Here is a 25767-nt window from a genome sequence, read left to right on the forward strand (position 1 = left end):
CAGTGATCATGCCTTTATTTTAAGGCAGTCCACAGTTCCCCTGTTACTTGACCCATAAAGAAAAGTACATGGTTGGCTCGTAAGAGATCAAGGCTACCTTCTGGAGCCCTGGCTCATGGCAGTTCTAAGACAGCCACATACACCTGCTGAGCACAGGTACAACGTGGTGCATGTATCTACTTGAATCTTCATAGAGCACACTTTTGGCATGTTAAAGCAGTGCTTCTGGTGCCTAGACAAATTAACACTACCCAACCAAAATCTCCAAGATTGACAATTTCATCAGTATGGAGCACCTGGTGAAGGAAGGCACCAACGACCGCAAGGAGACAACCAGACGAATAGGAGGAACCTGAAGGCCCTTTGCCAGCTGCTGGAGCTATATGTCAGGCTCTTATTGACATGCCTTTGACCTAAGTATCCTATTCATCCATTGCATCAACATCTTCACCATCCTGTGAACAAATATGCCTTCACCTACATTGCCTTTACCTCCTTATTAACTGTCAAAAGTCCCATTCCTGTCACCTACCGATACTTTGTCCAACACCATAACAAGAATGCTCTCTGGATACAGTATAACTTAAGTGCAGCCAAATGAAATGCCTTGTACGCTTTATGTTTAGTACCTGGTGCTTCTCTTTGGTAACAATGCATGACTGGTATTCTATAAAACCAAACCCAGTGCTACTTCTAAGCGCTTCCCCAGTAGCAGGAGTGCATGCGATGGCTGACTGCCCTATGCCCGTGAGCCTAAGCTGGCCTTCCATTTCATTGAGCTATGGTCCGAGATGTCCTAGGAATCAGCTCCCCACTTCAGCTATGAGGGTGGTGTGGCTCTACCCACTTTCTGCTGTATGTACAGTCATCAGAGGAGGTTGGTGAAAGAATATAGATGTTTTGAGAGATAACACCATCATCCATTTCCATTACAGCCACCACCCCGCACCCCACCCCGGGTGGACATGCCTCACTAATTTAATTGGGAAATCCCAAATCAGTGGCACTCTCAATCCAATCCTCAAATCAAAGCATCCCTGATTATAATCGCTCAACCATCGGTGGCTGTGCCTTCACCTGCCAAGGTCCTAAGCTCTGGAATTCCCTGCCTAAACCTGTCCGCCTCGCTACCTCTCTTTCCTCCTTTAAAACGCTCCTTAAAACTTACCTCTTTGACCAAGCTTTTGGTCATCTGCCCTAATTTATCCTTATGTGGATCAGTGTCAATTTTTTTGTCTTAAAATACTCCTGTGCAGCACCTTGGGACGTTTTACTACGTTAAAGGTGCTATATCAATACAAGTTGTTGTTGTTGAAAGAGCTATTTTCCATGATGAAGCACTGGTTTGCTATGGTAGCAGTCTAAGCATTCACAAGAGATGCGCTAACTGGCCCTTAAGGGGCTCTGCCATTTGGAGGCTCCATTCCAAATGTCTCTAGAGTTGCCACTTGTTTCAGGGCTGCAGTGCTGCAAATCCATCCATCAATACAGTGTTAGAAGCAGGTGGTAAATTCATCCATTCTAGGAGTCAGGTTGCTTGACACAATCTCCCAACAACTGTAGCAATCTTCGATCCTTTTAAATTAAAAGAAAGATCCTTTTAAAACCCATTGACTGAGGTACAGATTCCTGGCCTTGACAGTTGTTGCTTTTCTGATAGCAGGTTGCTGCCCCTCTTCTGCCACCACTACCTTTTCCTGCTGACTTGTGCTTTATGCATCACCCTGTACCTCAGTATAAAAATCCACCAGGAGGGATGTACCTGAGCTCCTGCTTTTTGAGGGGAGAGCGAGAGGGTTAGAGTAAGTGGCGCTGCATTCTGTGCGGTAATGGCTTGCTTAGGGTCATTGGTTTCTTTCTCTGCTTTTGTGGTATGCCAAGGGTAAGAGGAGAGGAACATGGGTTACAATAGAGTCCTTACAAGAACCTTTAGATATCGCTTATAGCAGAATGAAGCCTGTGGTATTATGCTTCAGTGTATGTTTTAGTTTCAGTCAGTTAGTGTATGAATATGGTCAGAAGCAAGAGCTAGCCCTGACCCTGAGCTTCAGATGGACTTTCAGCTTCCCCAACTCATGACAATGCTGCAAGAATGAATGCTCAATGGGCAGTTTTTTAGTGCATGTTTTAATTATAATGCTCGATAGTATTTTCTTCCTCCTATTCTCTGTGCTGATGGGACACATTCCACAGTGTATCCAATTCCTAGGTTACGGTGCACATTACTTGACACTGCAATGATTGAAATGCCTCATCGCTGAGAGTTGTCTCCTTCCTTTTCAGGTGCACTGTGGGTGTGCATTGTATTGAATCCTCACTGCAAACCAGACGAGAAAGTCTCCTGGCTCCGACAGCTGAAGAAGTGGAATGACATGGATGTCTGTCCTCTGGAAGATGGAAACTACGGCAACGAGTTACCTAACATCACCAATGCTCTTCCTCAGAGCTCCAATCAGAATCAAGGTAAGTGCTGCACCACACCATGTAGGGAGTCTTCTGTTTTCACTTTGTGGCTGTTGAAAAAAACAAAAGATTTAAACCTTTTGGAATGATCATTTTATTTCTCTGAGGAATGTCAATTCACATAAATAATAATGCAGAACAGTAGATGCCTGGAAGCAAATTATAAGGCTATTACTCATAGAGGGCTTAGATAACCTGGTGATGGTAAACTGCAAAAGTCCTCCTAACTCTGGAGTTAAATTCAAGTACAACGTACTGAACATCACTGATGAGAGTTCTTCCCTGACCTACAATCATATTTTTGTTACTATTAGTTTTAAGCCATGTTCACTTAATGGCCTCATTAATTTCAGGAATCCTTGTGGAGCAGACTGAGGTCATGTTAAGGATATTGTTTGACACTCAGAATGGGAATTTCCTTTTGTTGAATTAGGTGTTAGGGGGAGTTTAATGCAGAAATGAGGTAAGTATCAATCCATGCAGTGCTAGTAGTGACCCCAGGAGTTACTTTTACCCCTAACAGCCTAGTAACTTGATCACAAATGTTTTGTCTTAGTATCAGAAAAATGTAACTCATAATTATTTCAGAAAATTGGTTACTTCAATTATAACCAGAGGAAATGAGATGTAAACCCCCCCCCCCAATACATCATTGGTCCATGTTGCATGTCCTTTAAAATATCTCAACACTGAAATAATGGCTAATAGGAAATAGTAATTCATGGCAAGTACACAGAGAAATTAATTTACCATTAAAATAGAATTGCATATTGTCAGTCATGTTTTTATAAAATGCTTTAGGTGAAAAATTTGAACATGGTTTTCACTAACCAGTATAACCAATAAAGCTTAAGGGGGAAGTGTCAGTAACCTTTACAAATTTGTAACAGTTAAAATGGATTTTGATTAACATCCTTTTTCTTTTAACCCATTATTTTTGTTTTCTCCCATTCTGCATCTGTTTTTATTTAGACAGTTGTTGCTAATAACCAGAATCGGAAGAAATATTGAGATCAAGGGTGAAGAATCCCAATTTCTATCTATAGAAATACAGAGGGAATCATCCTCTGCATGTATGTTAAGGTCTTTTTGGTGGTTAAATATGTACAAATTGCACACTTTTAAAGTTGAGCCATGCAAACTGTCTATTCCCTATTCTGTCATGGTAATTTATTGCCAGCGGAAACTTAAGTGACAGGTTAGCCTAAATTGTGTAACCTGAACATCTTAACAACAGAAAATGAGCCATTTGACCTTTAAAGAGCCTAACATAATTTCTGCTGCTGATGAATTGTGCAATATGAGGCATAATCCTAAAGAATTCCAACAATGACAACATTATTGGATTACATAGAATTTTACAGTGTAGAAACAGACCATTCGGCCCAATAGGCCTATGCTGGTGTTTATGCGCCAAACACTTCCTTAACAAAATACCCATAATCGTCCGAATGTTAATATGACCGGGCTCAAGGTAACTGGAAAAGTTGTTAGTAGAGCCATTGATGCTGATGCCTAAAAATAAATGGTATTCAATGGCCTGAAAGCGGTGGGATGACTGCAAGTATCACAAAGTCAAGGTCACAAGAATGAAGCCTCAAATGGAGTTGTGTAACCAGAGAAAACACTGACTGCAACGGAAAGGAGAGTGGTCTTCATCTTTAATAATCTAAAAGATCAGGAGACTACATTGACTGATTATTTGGGTAAGTTAATTTTCAAAATTTGCGTGTATGTATATTATTCTTTGTAATTGATTATACTCCATATAGAGCATGGCAATGTGGGCTAACTTGATATGGATGCCAATGGATGTCAGTTTCAATTAAAATAGTTTATTATACTAATAAATACTGTATAATGTCCATTTTACTCTTGCATCTGCATTCCAGAAAGTTGGAGCTCAAAGTCTTATGAGGCACCTTTTTAAAATAAATTCTCTGCAGATGAAGCATGGTACAAAGTCATTCATAATTTCCACATTTTGATCACAACAGATTCATTGGCATCTAAACCCATGATTGGTGGAAGAACCAATATGCTTGAAAAGGAAGATATTTCAGACATTTCAGAAGAGATGGGGACGAAATCTACCAGCACTAGCAAGACACAGGGAGGATATCATTGGCATTGGAGGATTCTATACAAGGCCATCTAACAAAAGGCTGAGGTCATCCCAAGAGCCGCTTGAAACTCATTGATATCTCTGATAAGATATCAACCATGAGAGTGAGGAAATCTTCACTTAACCAATCCAGATCTAGCAGGAAATGGACTGGGTCGGGGGAAATTGTTCCAAGGAGTTGAAGCATAATGTTGTGCAGTTTGCTTTACACAAGCTACGTGATGTAGTGCCATATTTTATATTAGTAAACTTAGCATAGTTACACATGGAGGTTAACATCATCACTAGTCTGCAACAAGTCACCCTCTCCACACATCAGGGAAGTCATTAGTAAAATACTTTTATACTATAGCTACAGGTTTGTAGCTCTGTATAGGTTCCAGCAGGCAACACCTTGTTTATCCTGCCTGGCTTTAATCCTAATTCTCCCAGCCAAGAGAAAGCTCTGCACCTGTGTGCCTATACATAGGTGCACAGCTCTGTTACGGGCTCCAGTAATGTCCATTGTCATTTTGGGAATTCTTGTTCAGCTTATATAATTTCATCTAAACTGTTACTGGAAAACTTAAGCTTCACCAGGGATCCTCTGAGTATTGTTTGACAACTGCTGGAGTATGTGCAGTATCTTGAAAGTTCCCAGAAAGTTCCTCTGATGGCCAGCTGGACAAGAATGTTAGAACAGCGCCAAGGGCAATTATGGTTGATGTGTCACTTCAGTCAGAGGCTTAATTCAGTGGACTTAATTCGCCAAAGTATACATTCAGCACTGTTTAGGGTATGATTCACATCTGCAACTTACTAGTCAAGTTAGCTAGTAATTAATTTATTTTAAACAAAATGTAAAATATTTGGTACAATTTACTTAACTTTCACTGGAAGAATTGTGATTTGTTCTTGGGTAGGGGCAGCATTGGTGAGATATATTTATTACCCCCCCTGGTTTCCTGAGAATGTGGTAGTGGATTGCCTTCTGTCAGCGATTGTTTCTACAACAGAATGGCCACTTCAGAGGGCATCAAGAGTCACTCACATATTGGGGACTAGCGCCACGTATAGGCCAGACCTGGTAGGGATGGCAGATTCCCTTCCTTGAAGGACATTAGTGAGCTGGTTAGGTTTTTATGACAATGTGACAGCTTCCATGGTTATTTTTTCTGATGCTAGCCCACATATTACCAGATCTATTGAATTAATAATTCACAACTTACCACGGTGGGATTCAAACTCTCAACCTTTGGGTCGCTACTCCAGCACCGTAATCACGACAATTGGTGATGTAAACAGCTAATTCAGGGTGTCTGTGTTCAGTGGACATGTTGAAGAGATTGCCCATTAATTTTTGTTTTTTGAAAATGCTGATGTGTGCAGCAGTTTAAGTTTCTGGAGTATGCAGGCAACTGGTACTATCCGATCCTTTGGATTTAATTTCCATGTACATAAAGCTTGCATTGCACCAACTTGTGAAAAATGCAGTGTTTAATTCAAAATATTAAATTTGAATGTTCTTTTGAATTAATTGCACAAAAAAATGTAATTATAGTGACAGTTTAATAAACATTATTTATACTACCTAGACTGCATGAGGTATTTCATCGTAGTGAAGGGTAGTTGTATGACTCACCACTGATTTCTGTTATGGGTTAACAAATCACACTGTGAAAGTGAGAGTTCTAACACATTGGGATTTACTGAGCAGCACATGTGACTTGCAGAACAGTGGTTTTCAAAGATATTCTGTGTGGAAAACCCCAAGCAAATATTAAAACACTCCTGGGAACTCCTTTTCCTAAAGATAGTGTCAGCTACCACTTGCTATTAATATATAGCAGAAGAAATAATATGCTAGCAAATCAGAAAATTGAGAAATCTGATGAACTTGTGAGACCTCCTGGGATCCTTTCATTAAAAAGGTGTTGCAGAGAATATGCAGGAAATGCAGAAAAAATCTGACTTCTGTTAGATTAATCCATCCGTTGTAATTAACTTAATTCATTGCTTCAGTCAGTACATACTAATCTGTTAAAACTGGGGTTAAATTGTATGCAGGGAATACAGATTTGTAATTACTTCAACTATTACCAATGCTGCAAGGTAATTATTTGGTAGTATTGCAGTGCATAGGATGATTTCAGCAGGAGTGCTTAAGTGATCTCATCATGTTAATCCTGTTTATTCATCTCCTTTAGACTATCCATCTCAATAACTCCTCCTAACCAGTTTTAATCTCAATAATATCAACAGCACTCACCATTGCAAATGCAAATATTAAAATAACTTGGGGGAAAAACAGCTTGAGAGAATTGCAGTTAATCATTTTTTAACAGCTGTTTTAATATAAGTGGCACAATTCACTGTTTTAAAAGCCAATGCATATTCATTGAAATATAAATGTACAAAAATGACGTATAAAAATGCCTCTGTTTGTGATTGCTTGACTTCTACAAGTAACTTGAAGGAGATAACTCAATACAAATATTATCAGTGATGTAACTTGCGCATAGATTTCCTCTTGGGTAATTAAAAGTTCCACTCCCTGGCAATCATTTTCCTTGATGATCACAAAATTCACCCCAAAAATTACATAACTTCACTTAGTCATAGAGGCCCTTTGGCCCATCGTGTCCGCGCCGGCCATCAAACCCTGTCTATTCGAATCCCATTTTCCAGCACTTGGTCCGTAGCCTTGTATGCTATGGCATTTCAAGTGCTCATCTAAATGCTTCTTGAATGATGTGAGGGTTCCTGCCTCTACCACCTTTTCAGGTAGTGAGTTCCAGATGCCAACCAACCTCTGGGTGAAAAAGTTTTACCTCAAATCCCCTCTAAACGTCCTGCCCCTTACCTTGAAACTATGCCCCCTGGCTATTGACCCCTCTACTAAGGGGAAAAGTTCCTTCCTATCTACCCTATCTATGCCCCTCATAATTTTGTACACCTCAATCAGGTCCCCCTCGGCCTTCTCTGCTCTAAGGAAAACAACCCCAGCCTGTCCAGTCTCTCTTCATAGCTGAAGCGCTCCAGCCCAGGTAACATCCTGGTGAATCTCCTCTGCACCCTCTCCAATGTAATCACATCCTTCCTATAGTGTGGCGACCAGAATTGCACACAGTATTCCAGCTGTGGCCTAACTAGTGTTTTGTACAGCTCCATCATAACCTCCCTGCTCTTATATTCTATGCCTTGGCTAATGAAGGCAAGTATCCCATATGCCTTTTTAACCACCTTATCTACCTGTCTTGCTGCCTTCAGGGATCTATGTACATGCACACCAAAGTCCCTCTGATCCTCTGTCCTTCCTAGGGTCCTACCATTCATTGTGTATTCCCTTGCCTTGTTAGTCCTCCCAAAATGCATCACCTCACACTTTTCAGGGTTAAATTCCATTTGCCACTGTTCTGCCCATCTGACCAATCCGTCTATATCATCCTGTAGCCTGAGGCTTCCCTCCTCGCTATTTACCACTCCGCCAATTTGAACTTACTGATCATACCTCCTACATTCATATCTAAATCATTAATGTACACTACAAACAGCAAGGGACCCAGCACCGATCCCTGCGGTACACCACTGGACACAGGCTTCCAGTCACAAAAACAACCTTCGACCATCACCCTCTGCCTCCTGCCACTAAGCCAATTTTGGATCCAATGTGCCAAATTGCCCTGGATCCCATGGGCTCTTACCTTCTTGACCAGTCTCCCATGTGGGACTTTGTCAAAAGCCTTACTGAAGTCCATGTAGACTACATCAACTGCACTACCCTCATCCACACACCTAGTCACCCCCTCGAAAAATTCAGTCAAATTCGTTAGACATGATCTCCCCCTGACAAAGCCATACTGACTTTCCTTGATTAATCCTTGCCTCTCCAAGTGGAGACTAATTCTGTCCCTCAGAATTTTTTCCAATAATTTCCCTAACCACTGATGTTAGGCTCACTGGCCTGTAATTCCCTGGTTTATCCCTACTACCCTTCTTGAATAATGATACTACGTTAGCTGTCCTCCAGTCCTCTGGCACGTCCCCTGTGGCCAGAGAGGTTCTGAAAATTTGTGTCAGAGCCCCTGCAATCTCCTCCCTTGCCTCACACAGCAGCCTGGGATACATCTCGTCTGGGCCTGGGGATATATCCACTTTTAAGCCCGCTAAAACCGCTAGTTCCTCCTCCCTCTCAATACTAATTTGTTCAATTATATCTCAATCCCCCTGCCTGATTTCTATGCCTACATCGTCCTTCTCCATAGTGAACACAGATGCAAAATATTCATTTAAAACCTCACCTACATCTTCCGGCTCTACACACAGATTGCCACTTTGGTCCCTAATGGGCCCTACTCTTTCCCTGATTATCCTCTTGCCCTTAATGTACTTATAAAACACCTTGGGATTTTCCCTTATTTTGCCTGCCAGTGTTTTTTCATGCCCCCTCTCTGCCAAAAGCCTCCCTTTTTTTCCAAATCCATTCTTGTATATCCCTTGACATCTAGAGTTCCCTGGGCTTGTTGGTCCCACCCTTGATCTTTACGGGAACATGTTGGTGTTGTACTCTCTTTCCTTTCTGAAAGACTCCCACTGTTCTGATGTGGATTTTCTACAAGTAGCTGATCCCAGTCCACTTTGGCCAGATCCTGCCTTATCATATTAAAATCGGCCTTCCCCCAATTTAGAACCTTTATTTCCAGTCCATCTTTGTCCTTTTCCATGACTACCTTAAATCTCACCGAATTATGGTCACTGTCACCAAAATGCTCTCCGACAGACACTTCTGCCACTTGCTCGCTACATTCCCTAGAATTAGGTCCAGTATCGCACCTGGCTCGAAAAGCTCTCCTGGATGCACTTTAAAGCTCCCTCATGGAGTTCAGTAAACATCTGATTTTGGATGTTCTTTTTTTTTATTCATTGGGCGTGGGCGTCGCTTTATTTATTGACCATTCCTAATTGCCCTTGAGAAGGTGAGCCACCTTCTTAAACCACTGCAGTCCGTATGGTGAAGGTCATTTTCGTAGCAGTTTGGTACAACTGAGTGGCTTGCTAGGCCAGTTCAGAGGGCAGTTAAGAGTCAACCACATTGCTGTGGGTTTGGAGTCACATATAGGCCAGACCAGGTAAGGACATTAGTGAACTAGATGGGTTTTTATGACAATTCATCGTCACCATGCTAGCTTTTTATTCCAGATTTATTTAATTAACTGAATTTAAATTCCTTAGCTGCAGTGGTAGGATTTGAACTCCTGGGCTAGATTTTACCTTAGATCCGGAGGTCGAGGCAGGACTGCTGGTTTTCGGGTTTTAGTCCCACCCCCAGCGACGTCTGACGAACAGACACTATTTTCCCTTGATTGGCCTTGTTAAGCCCGCCCTGCGGGCTTGCCGGCCATTTAAGGGTAAGCCGGTGTCAGATGACGTCAGTGCATGATGCTTCAGCTGCTAGTTTTGTTAAAGTGACGGGCACCATCATTTTTTGACAGATGAATTGTCAGTGTTTGACAGCATTGAGGTGCTGTCAAATACTGACATTCACTGTCCAAAGGTTGAGTCCTTGCACCCAGGCTCTCCAATGACTCTCTCCTTAGGATGAAACAAATGGCAGCTGCATGTGAGATTGCAGAAGCCATCTATCACTTCTCCAGATGAGGTGAGGCTGCACAAACCCATCACAGCTTGTCAACTGCAGAAGCATCAAACCACAGTAAAAAAAAATTCCCTACCATTCTCACCTGTCATACTTACCAGTGTCCCATTGCAGCCTTCACACTACCTCTGCAGCTACAGTTACAGTACAACAAATCCACAGCTCGCCTCACTTACCCTGGCGGGGTTTCTCAATGTTGGGAAGCCCACAGCAGTAGACGCAAAATGGGAAAAAGCTTCTTAACTGCGTGTTAACTACCTGTTAACAGGCAGTTAATTAGCTCTAATCCCCTTCCCGCCGCTAGGAGACAGGTCCCTGCGTGAATTGGAAACCCGCTTCCCGGGAAGATCGTTTGGAGGAGGGTTGGGAGGGGGTTCGGGACCCGCTCCCATTTTTTACCATTTTGCCACCGGTCCCGCCTCCAAACCCACCCACTGAGCGCAGGCAAAATCCCGCCCCCCCATGTCTCCGGATCATTCGTCCAGGCTTCTGGATTACTCGTTCAGTAACATAACCACTACACTACACCACCATACCCTTACAGCTCATAGAGTTCAGTAAACAGCCGATTTTGGATGTCATCAGAATTTTTTTTTTGCTGCTTTTATTTTTAAAATCTCCAATCAGTCTGGAACTAATGGTTATAATGTGTGCAGGGGGGAAATGAAAATCTGAGATCACGTTCCATTCCATGGAAAGGACGAGCTAGAGATGATGTTACTTTAACATGTCCACTTAACATTGACACCCTGAATTAGCTGTTTACAGTTAAATAGTTTATTTTGCATGGAGTTTGTGCTCATCAAGGAGAAGGGTGACTATCATTACAAGGGACTCGAAACTTCCTTCTGCTTTTATCACCTAGTGTCAGCATTAAAGTCAGGTAAAGCACAGACAACTACAGAGTAAAGCTACCTTTTGTACAGTCCCAATAATAGAAGATCACCACATACTGCACTAACATGGTTTTTTCCACTTCCCATACCAGAAATCCTTATTCCGTTTAAGGAACATTCCTTAATGCCTCTCAGATTATCAAATAAGGGGCAGTTTTGTACTGTGGGTCCATACCAATCAAAACTGGATTGAGTTTGGCTAAACTAAATTCACATGGACAAAAGATGGGAACATTGCATCCCATCAGTCAGAGATAGTATAAACCCAAGTCTCAACAATAGAAAGTGTCATTTATAACCCATTTAGTTCTCCCAGGTTATAGAAAAATTAAATAGCTATTACAGGCCATGGAATAACTCAGGCTAAGTACCTACCAACTAAGATGCTGACCTGTAGAGTTACATTATTATTTAAAATTTATAAGACAATTATTTGAATATAAAATTCAGTCTCTCTGGAAAAAAGCCACCGTATTGTCTCCACAGATTTAATTTATATTGTGTGCATCTTGTTCCATAATGTCTTACGACTGCATTTCCGTGCTTTCATTTTATAATACACGTCACTTCACATCGCTCATTTGGCTCACACAGACATGCACACATGTTGACATGATTGTTGCTTGCATTGTGATATGCATTCCTGTCCTGCTTTGCATTGAGTTGAAACGTTGCTGTCTTCTAAATATGGTAAATGTTATTTGTCTATTGTACCAAACTTTCCTCACGCATGCCATTAAAGTGTGGTGTGAGCTGCTATTGTTAAGGATTTAGGCTTGTGTATCCAGATGTTGAATTGCTAATCGCTCTAATGCTCTTGGAATGAGGCACTGAGTAGAGGGTAGATGCTTTTTATTTTTTTCTCCATCTACTCCACAGCGAAGGTAGGAAAATTGTAAGCGAGTGACCACAGACCACAATCCGCACCTACTAGCGATTATGGAACAGAATTTGTAGAGGTTTGTGACAGAATACCTTCCTGCCCTTCTGGTTGGGGAATTTGGAGGATGACCAAAAATTACAACATATTTGCAGAATTTTCAATCCGGGATATTATCAATCCAATAAAAAAAAAGACTGTAAAGACTTGCATTTATAAAGCGCCTATCACGATTTCAGGATGTCCTAAAACGCTTAACAGCCAATTAAGTACTTTTGAAATGTAGTCATTGTTGTAATATAGGAAACATGGTAGCGTTTAATATTTTTATATTCAACAATGCACATACAAATAGACAGGGCAACTCAGGGAGTCCATCAGACACAGCTAACATAAGAGGCAGGGTTAGAGGGTTCTGATTGTAACGAGATTGTCATCCTGTTCCCAATGGAGATTTATCTATCACATAATACTTGCCCCATTTTTTGTCACTAATTAATGCAAGCAGGATAAAGAAAATAGTACATAATGTTGAGTGCTAAATGGGATCTGCATCCTCTGCTGGAGTCAAGTCGGTCAGTAGATATTTTTTTATATAAAATTTAAAAATCAGTATGAATTTCAAAAAGTTGTTGGGAAAACTCATATGTTTCTCCTTATTTGTGGGTTCCAATATAATACTTACTCAGTGATTAACACCAGAGCCATCATGTTCCCCCTTTAGTTTGACAATGCACTTGCTCTTCATCGTTTATGCATATCTTCTCTAGGAGTAGTCTCTAATTGAAACTCAGTACTTTAAGCTTATCTTCCATCTGTAACTGATCTGCAGTGTATTTTAGGCAACTTGGGTAGAAGGAATTGTTAAAGCACATACTACGGCCATTTTTTAAAGTGTGCTGCTACTCTCTTTTGGATGCAATTAACGATCCGTTAGGTTGCTCCATAGTTAGTTGCTATAGATGTTCCATCATTAGAAGATTCCATTCCATCATCCCTGGAGAAAGTCTGCTCCCTGTGCCAGATATTCCAGGTATACTTTGAAATATCTCATTCAAATGCACTTTCTGCTTTGCTGTGGGGGTTATTTTTTTCCCTTTTCCTCTCTTGTTTGATCTTTCTTTGATAGGAGCTGTCCCCCAGTTTAAGGAGGCAGCCTCTATTTGTCCATAGCTTGTCCACTGATGTCCATGATGGTAGCATGGGGTGACTCCGAAATTCATTAGCACGGTGGTATAGTGGTTAGCACTGTTGCCTCACAGCGCCAGGGACCCGGGTTCGAATCTGGCCTCGGGTGACTGTGTGGAGTTTGCACATTCTCCCCGTGTTTGCGTGGGTTTCCTCCGGGTGCTCCGGTTTCCTCCCACAGTCCAAAGATGTGCGGTTAAGGTTGATTGACTATGATAAATTGACCCTTAGTGTTAGGGGGATTAAATACGTGGGGTTACGGGGATCGGATGGGATATGTGTCGGTGCAGGCTCGATGGGCCGAAATGGCCTCTATCTGCACTGTGGGATTTCTGTGATTATCCAGTACTTGGCTTCTGCACAGCGCTCCCCATGTCTTTGGTGTATTTCATCACCAATTTTATTAATTCTCTGATGAAATGCTTAAAATAAAAGCAACTGCTTCTGCTTAAAAGGTCATCACAGATATAAATGGAGACGTTTGAGGGGCTACGTGCCCTACTCTTTCCTGTTCCTGTGTTGCTCAGTTGGACTTGGTACGAGAAAGCTAAGTTAACATCAGTAGAGTTATAATCATCAACCCAGCACTGTTTCAGCTTCATCTGTGTATTTAAATTCACGTTCCTCACACTGATGGGCTCCGTCACTCTTCCAAGCCACAAAATTCTCGGGTTTTATGTGATCACCATGTACTGTTTAAACAATCCACCGAGATAAGAGTATAAATAGATTCATTTAACAAAATAATTGATACTGAGTGTCACACTCTCTCTCCAATCTAAACCATTTCTTGTGGATTTAGTTGATGTTACGATCTATCTTAACACCTACTCAGAAGAGCGAGTGTTCTGTTGAGATTTTTTTCATTTCCTACATCGGCTTTCCTATGGCCTGTCTGAATAAAATTGCCAAATTAAGGATATTATTATGCACCTGTGTTCACTAGGAACTAGGTTGAGAATAGCTAATCTTATTTCACATTGGACCCTACAGCCAGAGGAAAAAAAAGACTTGTCAGCCCATCAGTCTAGCACAGGTTCCAAAGATGAAAGAACGCTGTGCTAAACAATGTTTTTTTTAATTTATTCGTTCCTGGGATGTGGCCGTCGCTGGCAAAACCAGTATTTATTACCCATCCCTAACTGCCCTTGAGAAGGTGGTGGTGAGCCGCCTTCTTGAACCGCTGCAGTCTGTGTGGGGAAGGTACTCCCATAGTGCTGTTGGGTAGGGAGTTCCAGGATTTTGACCCAGCGACGATGAAAGAACGGCGATATATTTCTAAGTCAGGATAGTGTGTGACTTGGAGGGAACCTACAAGTGATGGTGTTCCCATGCGCCTGCTGCCCTTGTCCTTCTAGGTGGCAGAGGTCGTGGGTTTGGGAGGTGCTGTCAAAGAAGCCTTGGTGAGTTGCTGCAGTGCATCTTGTAGATGGTACACACTGCAGCCACGGTGTGGATGGGGTGCCGATCAAGCAGGCTGCTTTGTCCTGGATGGTGTCGAGCTTCTTGAGTGTTGTTGGAGCTGCACTCATCCAGGCAAGTGGAGAGTATTCCATCACACTCCTGACTTGTGCCTTGTAGATGGTGGAAAGTCTTTGGGGAGTCAGGAGGTGAGTCACTTGCCGCAGAATACCCAGCCTCTGACCTGCTCTTGTAGCCACAGTATTTATGTGGCTGGTCCAGTTGAGTTTCTGGTCAGTGGTGACCCCCCCCCCCCAGGATGTTGATGGTGGGGGATTCGGCGATGGTAATGCTGTTGAATGTCAAGGGGCGGTGGTTAGACTCTTGTTGGAGATAGCCATTGCCTGGCACATGTGTGGCGCGAATGTTACTTGCCACTTATCAGCCCAAGCCTGAATGTTGTCCAAGTCATGCTGCATGCGGGCATGGACTGCTTCATTATCTGAGGAGTTGCGAATGGAACTGAACACTGTGCAAACATCAGTGAACATCCCCACTTCTGACCTTATGATGGTGGGGAAAGTCATTGATGAAGCAACTGAAGATGGTTGGGCCTAGGACACTGCTTTGAGGAACTCCTGCAGCAATGTCCTGGGACAGAGATGATTGACCTCCAACAACCACAACCATCTTCCTTTGTGCTAGGTAGGACACCAGCCAGTGGAGAGTTTTCCCCCGATTCCCATTGACTTCAATTTTACTAGGGCTCCTTGATGCCACACTTGGTCAAATGCTGCCTTGATGTCAAGGGCAGTCACTCTCACCTCACTTCTGGAATTCAGCTCTTTCCTCCATGTTTGGACCAAGGCAGAACCCAAACTGAGCATCGGTGAGCAGGTTATTAGTGAGTAAGTGCCGCTTGAAAGCACTGTCGATGACACCTTTCATCACTTTGCTGATGATTGAGAGTAGACTGATGGGGCGGTAATTGGCCAGATTGGATTTGTCCTGCTTTTTGTGGACAGGACACACCTGGGCAGTTTTCCACATTGTCGGTGTTCCAGATGCCAGTGTTCTGGCTGTACTGGAACAGCTTAGCTAGAGGCGTGGCTAGTTCTGGAGGACAAGTCTTCAGCACGACAGCCAGGATGTTGTCAAGGTCCATAGCCTTTGCTGTATCCAGTGTGCTCAGCCGTTTCTTGATATCATGTGGAGTGAATCGAATTTGCTGAAGACTGGCTTCTGTGACAGTGGGGACATCAGAGGAGGGCGATACGGATCATCCACTCAGCACTTCTGGCTGAAGATAGTTGCAAACGCTTCAGCCTTGTCTTTTGCACTCGGGAGCTGGGCTCCGTCATCATTGAGGATGGGAATATTCATGGAGCCTCCTCCTCCCATTAGTTGTTTAATTGTCACATTCACGACTGGATGTGGCAGGACTGCAGAGCTTTGATCTAATCCGTTGGTTGTGGGATCGCTTAGTTCTGTTTATAGCCTGCTGCTTTCGCTGTTTAGCATACATGTAGTCCTGTGTTGCAGCTTCCCCAGTTGGCACCTCATTTTTAGGTACACCTGGTGCTGCTCCTGGCATGCTCTTCTGCACTCCTCATTGAACCAGGATTGGTCTCTTGGCTTGATGATAATGGTATATGCCGGACCATGAGGTACATAATTCCACTGCTGCTGATGGCCACCACGCCTCATGGATGCCCATGGACAGATGCGTCTGTGACAGGTAGTTTGGTGAGGACGACGTCAAGTAGGTTTTTCCCTCATGTTGGTTCTCTCACCACCTGCCGCAAGCCCAGTCTGGCAGTGTAGTGTATGTACCTTTAAGGGGAGAACTACTTTTTACAGCTCCTGTATACTGTAGTACCGGCAGTGACCACACCTGTATATAAACCCTGAGTAGGGATCTGTACTGTTTTAGAGTAACCCTCATTCAGTAAACACCTGTTGATTGTTCCCCTGCAGTCTCTGTCTAGTTATTGAAGGACACACAACATCAAGATACACGGATCTAACATTGGCGACGAGTCGATTCGAACCTACCTGCAACTCTGCATCACCTCCCAGGGATTCGCTCCTGGAGAACAGTGCAAGAAGAAGGCCGAGTCCAGAAGTACGGGCGTCGACCATCCAGCGGAGACTTGAGCATCGCAGAGGAGGCTGTTGAGAGCTGGGCTTGGTTCTCCAGTCACAGTGGTCCAGCGAAACGGGCTGGCAACAGGTACGGCGCAGACCCTCCCCGGACAGCAGCGGCTAGAACCGACCGACGGCACAGAAAAAGGCCGAGCAGCGTCGACGGGATAAGAGAGAGGGTAGAGCGCACAGGGCGCAGCCAGTGTTCAGGACCGAGCGGCGTCAACGAGAGAAGCGCGCAGGAAAACGCGCAGAGCGCAGCCGGTGTTCAAGGGCTGAGCAGCGTCCGCGGGGAAGAAAGGAAGCGCGGGAGACGCCATTTGAGCCGCAGCAGAGAAGAAGGGAGAGCGCGGGAGACGCCATTTTTTTTTGAGCCGCAGCGGAGAAGAAGGGAGAGCGCGGGAGACGCCATTTTGAGCCACAGCGGAGAAGAAGGGAGAGTGTGGGAAGAAAGGAAAGTGCGGGAGACGCCATTTTGAGCCGCAGCGGAGAAGAAGGGAGAGCGCGGGAGACGCCATTTTAAGCCAGTCTAACCACACCCAGGGATGCCGAAGAGTGGCAGTGTCACAACGTTCGACAATGAAGTCGAAGATTGGGCGACACATGTCGAACGCATAGAAGTGTACTGCAAGGCGAATGAAGTGCCAGATGACAGGAAAGCACTGGTATTGTTGAATTCCATGGGTGCAAAAACGTATGGCTTACTGCAAAACCTAGTAACCCCAGAGAAGCCAGTGGAAAAGGATTTTGAAAGCATAGTGTCAATCCTACAGGACCACTTAAACCCCACACCGCTGCTGATAGCAGAAAGATTTAAGTTTCACAAAAGGAACCAGCATAAAGATGAAAGTAATGCTGAGTATTTAACGGAACTGCGCAAGCAATCGAAACACTGCCAGTTTGGAACGGGACTAGCAGATACTTTAAGGGACAAGTTTGTGTGTGGGCTTCAAAGTGAAGGAACCCAGAAACGGCTTCTATCAGAAAAGGATCTTACGCTGGACAAGGCTTTCAGCATGGCAGTATCACACGAAACAGCCGCACGGGGCGCTGCAGAGATACAACGGAGACCGCAAGAATATGGCACAAATGAAATGTCATACGGAGCAGTGAAGTGCTATCGCTGCGGCAGAACAACACACGACCATAAGGATTGTTGGTTCAAGGACCAAGTGTGCAGACAGTGTGGAAAAGTAGGACACATAGCAAGAGTCTGCAGGTCGGGAAAGAAAACCAGCAGCAAGAAATCTCCACAGGAGAAGTACAAGAAGGTACATAAGGTGACGGAGAGTAGTTCAGACGAACAGAAAAGTGATACAGACTCCGGAAGCAAGGAGCTGGGTTGTCTGAAACTACATAATGTAATCAAAATGGAGGATCACCAAACTATCTGGGTCACACGCAAGATAGACGGAGTCCAAGTGAAAATGGAATTGGACACAGGATCAGCCCTAACAGTCATAAACCGAAGGGATTACAAGCGGCTATTCTCACATATACCCTTGAGAGATACAGAGATTGTCTTGAAGACGTACACGGGGCAAAAAGTCTACCCCAAAGGAAAAATAAGGGTGAACGTTATATATAACGGCAAGGAAACACCAAAAATGGTCCTATATGTATTGCCAGATGGAGGACCACCACTACTAGGACGTGAATGGATCCGGAAGATACAGTTAGATTGGCATTCCATACAAGCACTGACGGTAGATGCCAAAAAGGAGGACGACTGTCAAAAATGCTAACTGACGCACAAGAAGTGTTCCAGGAAGGACTCGGAACACTAAAAAGCATAACAGCGACGATCAAAATAGAGGAAAATGCAAGCCCAAAGTTTTTTAAGGCCAGACCGGTGCCTTATGCGATCCGCCCAGCCGTCGAAGCAGAGCTGGAAGGTTTGGAACGTTCTGGAGTACTGTCCAAAGTGGACTGGAGCGAGTGGGCTACACCCATCGTTCCTGTAATGAAGAGGTCGTTGAGTAATACGCCTGGGGAACCAAAGAAGGTTCGCATCTGTGGGGACTTTAAGGTGACAGTGAACCCAGTCCTTCACACGGTACAATATCCGCTTCCGCGGATTGAAGATATTTTCGCCTCGCTATCTGGAGGAAAACGCTTCACTAAGATTGATCTGGCCCAGGCGTACCTGCAAATGGAGGTAGAAGAAGCCTCGAAACAGTACCTCACGATCAACACTCATAAAGGTCTCTACCAATACAACCGGCTGGTGTTCGGGGTAGCATCAGCTCCGGCTATTTGGCAAAGGGCAATGGATCAAGCCCTGCAAGGGATTCCAGGGACCCAGTGTTATTTGGACGACATCCTGGTCACGGGCGAAAATGACAGTGATCACCTCGCCAACCTGGAGCAGGTGCTCACTAGATTGAAGGAATATGGGCTCCGAGCTAATCGCCACAAGTGCGAGTTTTTCCAGAAGCAGATCTCGTATTGTGGCCACGTTATTGATGAAGAAATCAAAAACAGGTCTTTACTGGTTGGAGGTAGGGACTATTCAATCCCTCTACCGGAGCAGCTGTTTCAGCGGTCTGTTGTTCTACGTTGACGTGAGTCAGCGTACTTTTGGCATCCAAGGGCTGCTCTGTTGCAGTCATCTCAGTCTGTGTTGCCACCTCAGCTCTTCCAATAACCTTTGAGAGCTCCGAACCCCTTTCGTTTGAATATTGAAGTTCGTGTTCAAGTTTTTCCCATTTCAGAGTCCTGTCCTTCAGCATATGCAGGAGTTGGCTGACCGTTAACTCCTCTGACATCAGACGTTTTGTGTGCTCCTGCTCCATTTTCTCCATCAGCTGCTTCTGTTCTCTTTCCAGATTCTCCAACTCTATATCAAAGAACTCTTTCGTTGCATTCAACTCTTGCTCAAAACGGCGAAGCATTTGTTCTAATTGCTGTTGTAGTTTGAAATGGAGTTGAGTTCGAGCCCGGTGTCCCTCAGAAATGGGCACATCAGTAGACTTGCCAGACTCAGAATCCACAGTTAAACTATGTTGTTGTTGCTCAGTGGAATTCTGTGCTGAAACTTTGTCTTTTGCACCTGAGTTGGGCTTACCATCATCCGTTCCAGAGTCTGGGCCGACTATCTTCACCGAGTTCTCACTCGTTATTGTTTGTAGGAAATGCCAGTCCATATTCATTTTCCTAATCCACTCCCGTCCTAGTAGTGGAGGACCTCCTTCAGATATCACATATAAGTCCATTATTTGACTGTCTTCGCCCTTGTGGACCACTGCAACCTTTATTGTCCCGATGGGGCACACTCTCTGCCCCGTGTAGGTTGTCAATATAATCCCCGTATCCTGTAGGGGAATATGTTGGAATAACTTTCCGTAATCTTTCTTATTTATGACCGTCAATGCCGATCCAGTGTCCAATTCCAGTTTTACTTGGACTCCTTCTATCTGAACAGTGACCCAAATTGTCTGGAGGTCTGCACCCTTACCAGCGTTGAGTACTCTTAAGCTAGCCAGTTCATTACAGCTTAAGCTAGCCAGTTCATTACTGCTAGCGTCTGAATCGGACTCCTGTTCGGTCACCTTGTGTACCTTTGCGTATTTTCCTTGCGGTGACTTCTTGTTGCTGGTCTTCTTCCCTGACCTGCATACTCTAGCTATATGTCCAAGCCTACCACAAGTTCTACATTCTTGGTTTTTAAACCAACACTGGTTCTGATCATGCGTTGTCTTTCCACAACGATAACATTTGCCAGAACTCACACCCAATTTGTGTGCACTGAGCTCCGGTGACCGTAGCTGCATTACTGCCGTGCCTCTCGCTGCGGCTTCGTGTGCTGCTGCCATAGTGACCGCCTTCTCAAGCGTCAGCTCATTCTCCTCGAGCAGTCGCTTTTGTGTATCCTGTTTAAATAACCCACACACAAATTTGTCTCGTAGTGCATCTGTCAGTCCCGTTCCAAACTGGCAATATTTCGCTAATTTACGCAATTCCAGCAAATATTCAGCATTGCTTTCATGCTGTAGCTGCCTTCTGTCGTAAAATTTAAATCGTTCCGCTAGCATCAGCGGCGTGCGGTTTAGATGATCTTTCAGGACAGTAACAATCTCATCGAACGTCTTATCCGCCGGTTCATCTGGTGATAACAGGTGTTTCAATTGCCCGTATGTCTTCGCACCCATTAAATTTAATAATGTTAGTGCTTTATCAGCCTCATGAATTTTATTGGCCTTACAATAATTTTTAACTCGTTCAACATATATGGCCCAATCTTCGATGTCACTATCAAAGTTGCTAATATTCCCGTGTTTAGGCATTGTAGTACTTTATCAGATTTGCAATTTCTCAGATTTTTTTTTTTTACTGCTATCCAAGATGGCGGCTTCCCGCTCTTGCCGTCGTCCTCCGCCCACAAAATGGCGGTTTTCCCGCGCTTGGCGGTCTTCACCCGTCCCCCGACGCCGTCTCCCTTCAGCCCCCGAGTGCGGCCCTTATCAGCGGATGCGATCGCTGGATCGCGAAGTGGCTCCCGACCGAAGCGGCTCTCGGCCCTTATCTGGAGATGCGATCGCTCTCGCGGCTCTCGGCCCTTATCAGGAGATGCGATCGCTCTGTTGAAACGCCTCCCGCTCGAAGCGGCTCTCGCGCCCTATTCCTCCGGCTCCCCCAGCCCCGTTCGTGCGGCCAACGCGGTCGACTGCCTGTCGCGTCGCTGCCCGGCTCAGACAACGGCTTACCCACCACCAAGCTGGAGAAGAAGCTGACGGTCGCCGATGGAGGCTCCGAGGTCAGGATGTCTTCCAGTGGGGTGGAGAGGGTGGAAACCTCTCTGCAACGTCCTGGCTGTGGACGAAGCTGCCGTGGAGTGACTGCCGCAGGGTCCGAATCAGACTCATCGCCAGTGTTAAATCTGTGAGTTATCTAGTTAATTAAGACACAGACTAATTAATAACAATCAAAAACAGGTCTTTACTGGTACATAAGTCCCCTGAAAAGATTGAGGCAGTAGTCAAGGCTCCAGCACTGGAAAATGTGTCACAACTGAGGTCGTTCCTCGGGCTGGTGAACTACTACCATAAGTTCTTGCCGAATTTGTCTACAGTACTACACCCACTGAACACCCTACTGCAAACGGGGGTACCATTGAAGTGGAATGACGAATGTAAACGAGCTTTCCAGAAGTGCAAAGAATTGATCACATCAAAAGAGGTGTTGGCTCATTGCAACCCAGCACTACCAATTCGGTTGGCGTGTGATGCATCACCCTATGGTATTGGAGCGGTGCTGTCGCACAAATTCCCGGAAGGCTCGGAGAGGCCAGTAGCCTTTGCGTCTCGGTCACTAACCTCAGCCGAGCGTAACTATGCCCAGATTGACAGGGAGGCCCTCAGCCTAGTGTGGGGAGTGAAAAAGTTCAACCACTATCTGCACGGGCAGAAGTTCACCTTGCTGACTGACCACCAACCACTTGTCTCCATCTTTAATCCAAAGAAGGGCGTTCCGGTGATGACTGCGCAACGGCTACAAAGATGGTCCCTTTTTCTAGGGGCGAACCAATATGAAATAGAGTATAAGGGCACGAAACAGCATGGAAACGCTGATGGGCTATCACACCTGCCACTGCCTACTGCGGAGGAAGCACCAGCAGTGGACCCTGTCGGAAATATTTTATTCAACTATAATTGAACGCTTGCCAGTAACTAATGCGGATATAGAGAAGGAGACCCGAAATGACCCGACACTGTCTCGGGTATATGACTTGATGGTGAAGGGATGGCCAACACATGGCGACTCACTGTTGCCAGCATTCTCATCCAGAAGAGAACAGCTGTCAGTATCCCAGGGGACCTTGATGTGTGGATCCCGAGTGGTAATTCCACCCAAGTTAAGGGAGAGAGTGCTCAATGAGCTTCACGAAGGCCATCTGGGAGGGGTGAAAATGAAAAGCCTTGCTAGGGCTTATGTGTGGTGGCCGGGGATCGATCAGCAAATCGAGGACCTGAGAAAGAGCTGCTCAGGCTGCCAGAAGGTCCAAAATGCACCACCACATGCCCCTCTACACCCATGGGAGTGGCCCTCCTCTCCATGGCAACGGGTGCATATTGATTTTGCTGGTCCAGTCATGGACTCAATGTTTTTAATAGCCGTGGATGCGCACTCGAAATGGCCTGAGGTGATCAAAATGTCCTCCACCACCACGGAGAAAACTATTGCAGTACTATGGACCATATTTGCCAGGAATGGCTTGCCAGAGCAGATTTGCTCTGATAACGGACCACAGTTTGTGTCCGAAGAGTATCGGAAATTTATGAAAAGGAATGGGGTAAGGCATTACACATCCGCCCCGTATCATCCAGCCACAAATGGATTAGCTGAGAGGTTCGTACAAACCTTTAAAAAGGCAGTAAGGGCCATGTGCGATGACGACATTCCACTGCAGCATAAGGTGGACAATTTCCTGTTAGCCTACAGAAATGCGACACATGCAGTCACCAACCAGACCCCGGCCATGATGTTCTTTAACCGAAGGTTGAGATCTCGTCTGGATTTGCTCAGACCAAATGTACAAAGAGATGTTGAGAATAAACAATTCCAGCACATCAGCCATGATCTCATTGAATGGCGGAGCAGGCTCGAAGGGCCGAATGGCCTACTCCTGCTCCTGTCTTCTATGTATCAATGAGAAGCCGACAAGGAGCTTCAATGTAGGGCAACCAGTTTTGGCCCGCGACTACCGAACAGAGAAATGGCAACCAGGAACGATATGCACACGGCAGGGGCCACTAATGTTCACAGTGGATGTTGGGGAGAACATTGTGAGACGCCATGTCGACCAGATCCTAGAGTCACAGGAACGAGTCAACCCCATGTCTCGCGTACCTGGTAATGAACCCGACATACAGGTAGCATCTACCCCAGAAACAGTAGCATCGGAAGCTGATGAACCAACCGACGACAGGGGGCCAGAATTGCCTCCGCACCAAGAGCAAGACACTCAGGAAAGGCGCTGTCCAGAAAGGATCAGGAAGCCGCCCCAAAGACTGAGTTTATAAATGGACTATTTTCAGTTAATGTTGCATGTTAAAAATGTTAATTGTTAAATGAATGTTATGGTACTGTTAATCTAAAAGGGGAGGAATTGTAGTGTATGTACCTTTAAGGGGAGAACTACTTTTTACAGCTCCTGTATGCTGTAGTACCGGCAGTGACCACACATGTATATAAAACCTGAGTAGGGTTTCAGAGTAACCTTCATTCAGTAAACACCTGTTGATTGTTCCCCTGCAGTCTCTGTCTAGTTATTGAAGGACACACAACATCAAGATACACGGATCTAACAGGCAGCTATGTCCTTCAGGACTCAGCCAGCTCGGTCAGAAGTGGTGCTACCGAGCCACTCTTGGTGATGGACATTGAAGTCACCCGCCTAGATTACATTCTGTGTCCTTGCTGCCCTCAGTGCCTCTTCCAAGTGGTGTTGAACATGGAGGAGTTGACATCCAGTCCCCTTAGTTCTACGACTATTTTGTTTTCAGTTTTCTCCTAAAAGCATTAAATCTTGCAGGGTATAGTTGGATGACTGTGTGCGAGTTTAAATAGTGAGTGTTGGCAGATTACTTAACTATGAAGGAATCACAGAGGAGCCCAATACTGTACTTGCCGAACATCTTAGCAGTAGCGGTCATTGGATAGTAATCGGGAGTAACAACAGTAGCTGCTTCTCCCACTCTCTTTCCCCCCCCCCCCCCCCCCCGGCCACCATTCTCTAGCCCAGAAATACTGAAGTCAGTTGTATTGCCACTACCACTCTGCCCAAGGTCAGTTGACTCAGCTGAGGTCAGGACCCCGATAATTACAAGGATGGAGCGGGGAGGAGGTGTAGCGGCAGGACCTGATTAAAATTTTTTGGGCTAGAAATTCATTATAGCACAGGAATGGGCGGTATAATTAGAAAAGTTGGAGCATTAGTGCCAGGCGCTAATGCTTTAGACTGCACACAAAATTGGTGCTCACTGCTCAAAGAAATGATTGGAGCGCTAATTCAAGTCTTAAAGCCCAAGCTCATTGGTGTTGCATTCAAAGGGTGGACCAATATCAGGTGCAGTCTAATCGCAAGCTATAACTGCCGCAAGCTTTTTTCAGTTCTTAAAGGGGAGGTTCATTGATGCTGCAGAACCTCACTCTCAGCATTGCTGGCTGTGCAACTGCCTCAGCAAGGAAAAGGAGGTCAAGGAGAAGGAGCCAGAGGACTGAAGCAGCTGTACACATGGCAGATTCACACCCCAGGGAGAGAGACTACAGATTCTGTGATCAAGTATTGGAGGCGTTGGTGTTCGCTGTGGAGAGATGGAGGGCGGTGCTCTACCCGGCAAGTGGCAGGAGGCCCTTGCCTCAAGTCTTCCGCACCATGTGGAGGGAGGTAGCGCAGCTCGTCTCGGGCAGCACTGTGGTCCCCAGAGCCCACACACGGTACAGGAAGAAATTTAACGACCTCATTCGGGTGGTCAGGGTGAGTCAGTGCTTCAACAAATGCTACATATCACCATCTGAACCACTGCCCAAAGCACCACACCCCCAGCACTCACCAACAATCTCTACCTACCAACACTCATACCCACATCTCGCACCTTGCACACAATGACAGCTATTCAACTATGGCAGGCACATCACCCAAACACATTGCTCCACGCTCACTCATACACTTTCCTTTCTCTTGCAGGCCAAGGTGGCTCACAACAGGAGGGAGCAGGAGTGCACAGGTGGGGGACAAGCTGACATCCAACCACAGTCTGTGCTGGAAAATAGAGTGCTGCAGATTATTGGGCGCCAGGAGGTGGGTGCAGTGGCCACCGGTGATGTTGACCCCCTTCGGGTCAACAATGATATTGTTCATCCCTACTCCTTCTTCTCGCATCCCACTTCCCCCTCACCCCACAAGCGTTTCACACTTTCCAGCTAATCATGCTGTATGCATGCATTTCTGCCTTCCTGCCCCACTCCCCTCACCTTAACCCGACTCTTCTGCCTTTGTGCTTTCAGATAATCAGCAAGCAGCTGAGCAGCC

General features: G+C 45.1%; 1 protein-coding gene across 1 annotated transcript in view; it reads left to right on the top strand.

The window, feature by feature from the left end:
- Positions 1-25767, top strand: part of zswim5 (zinc finger, SWIM-type containing 5) — a 288978-nt gene that overhangs the window by 217453 nt on the left and 45758 nt on the right. The window contains exon 5 of the mRNA XM_085983115.1: positions 2284-2463. Within this exon, the coding sequence (XP_085839241.1) occupies positions 2284-2463 (180 nt within the window). The remainder of the gene's footprint in view (positions 1-2283; positions 2464-25767) is intronic.

Source organism: Somniosus microcephalus, chromosome 3 (assembly GCF_052327205.1).
Source record: "Somniosus microcephalus isolate GS21.2 chromosome 3, FLI_Smic_1.0, whole genome shotgun sequence".
NCBI lineage: Eukaryota > Metazoa > Chordata > Chondrichthyes > Squaliformes > Somniosidae > Somniosus > Somniosus microcephalus.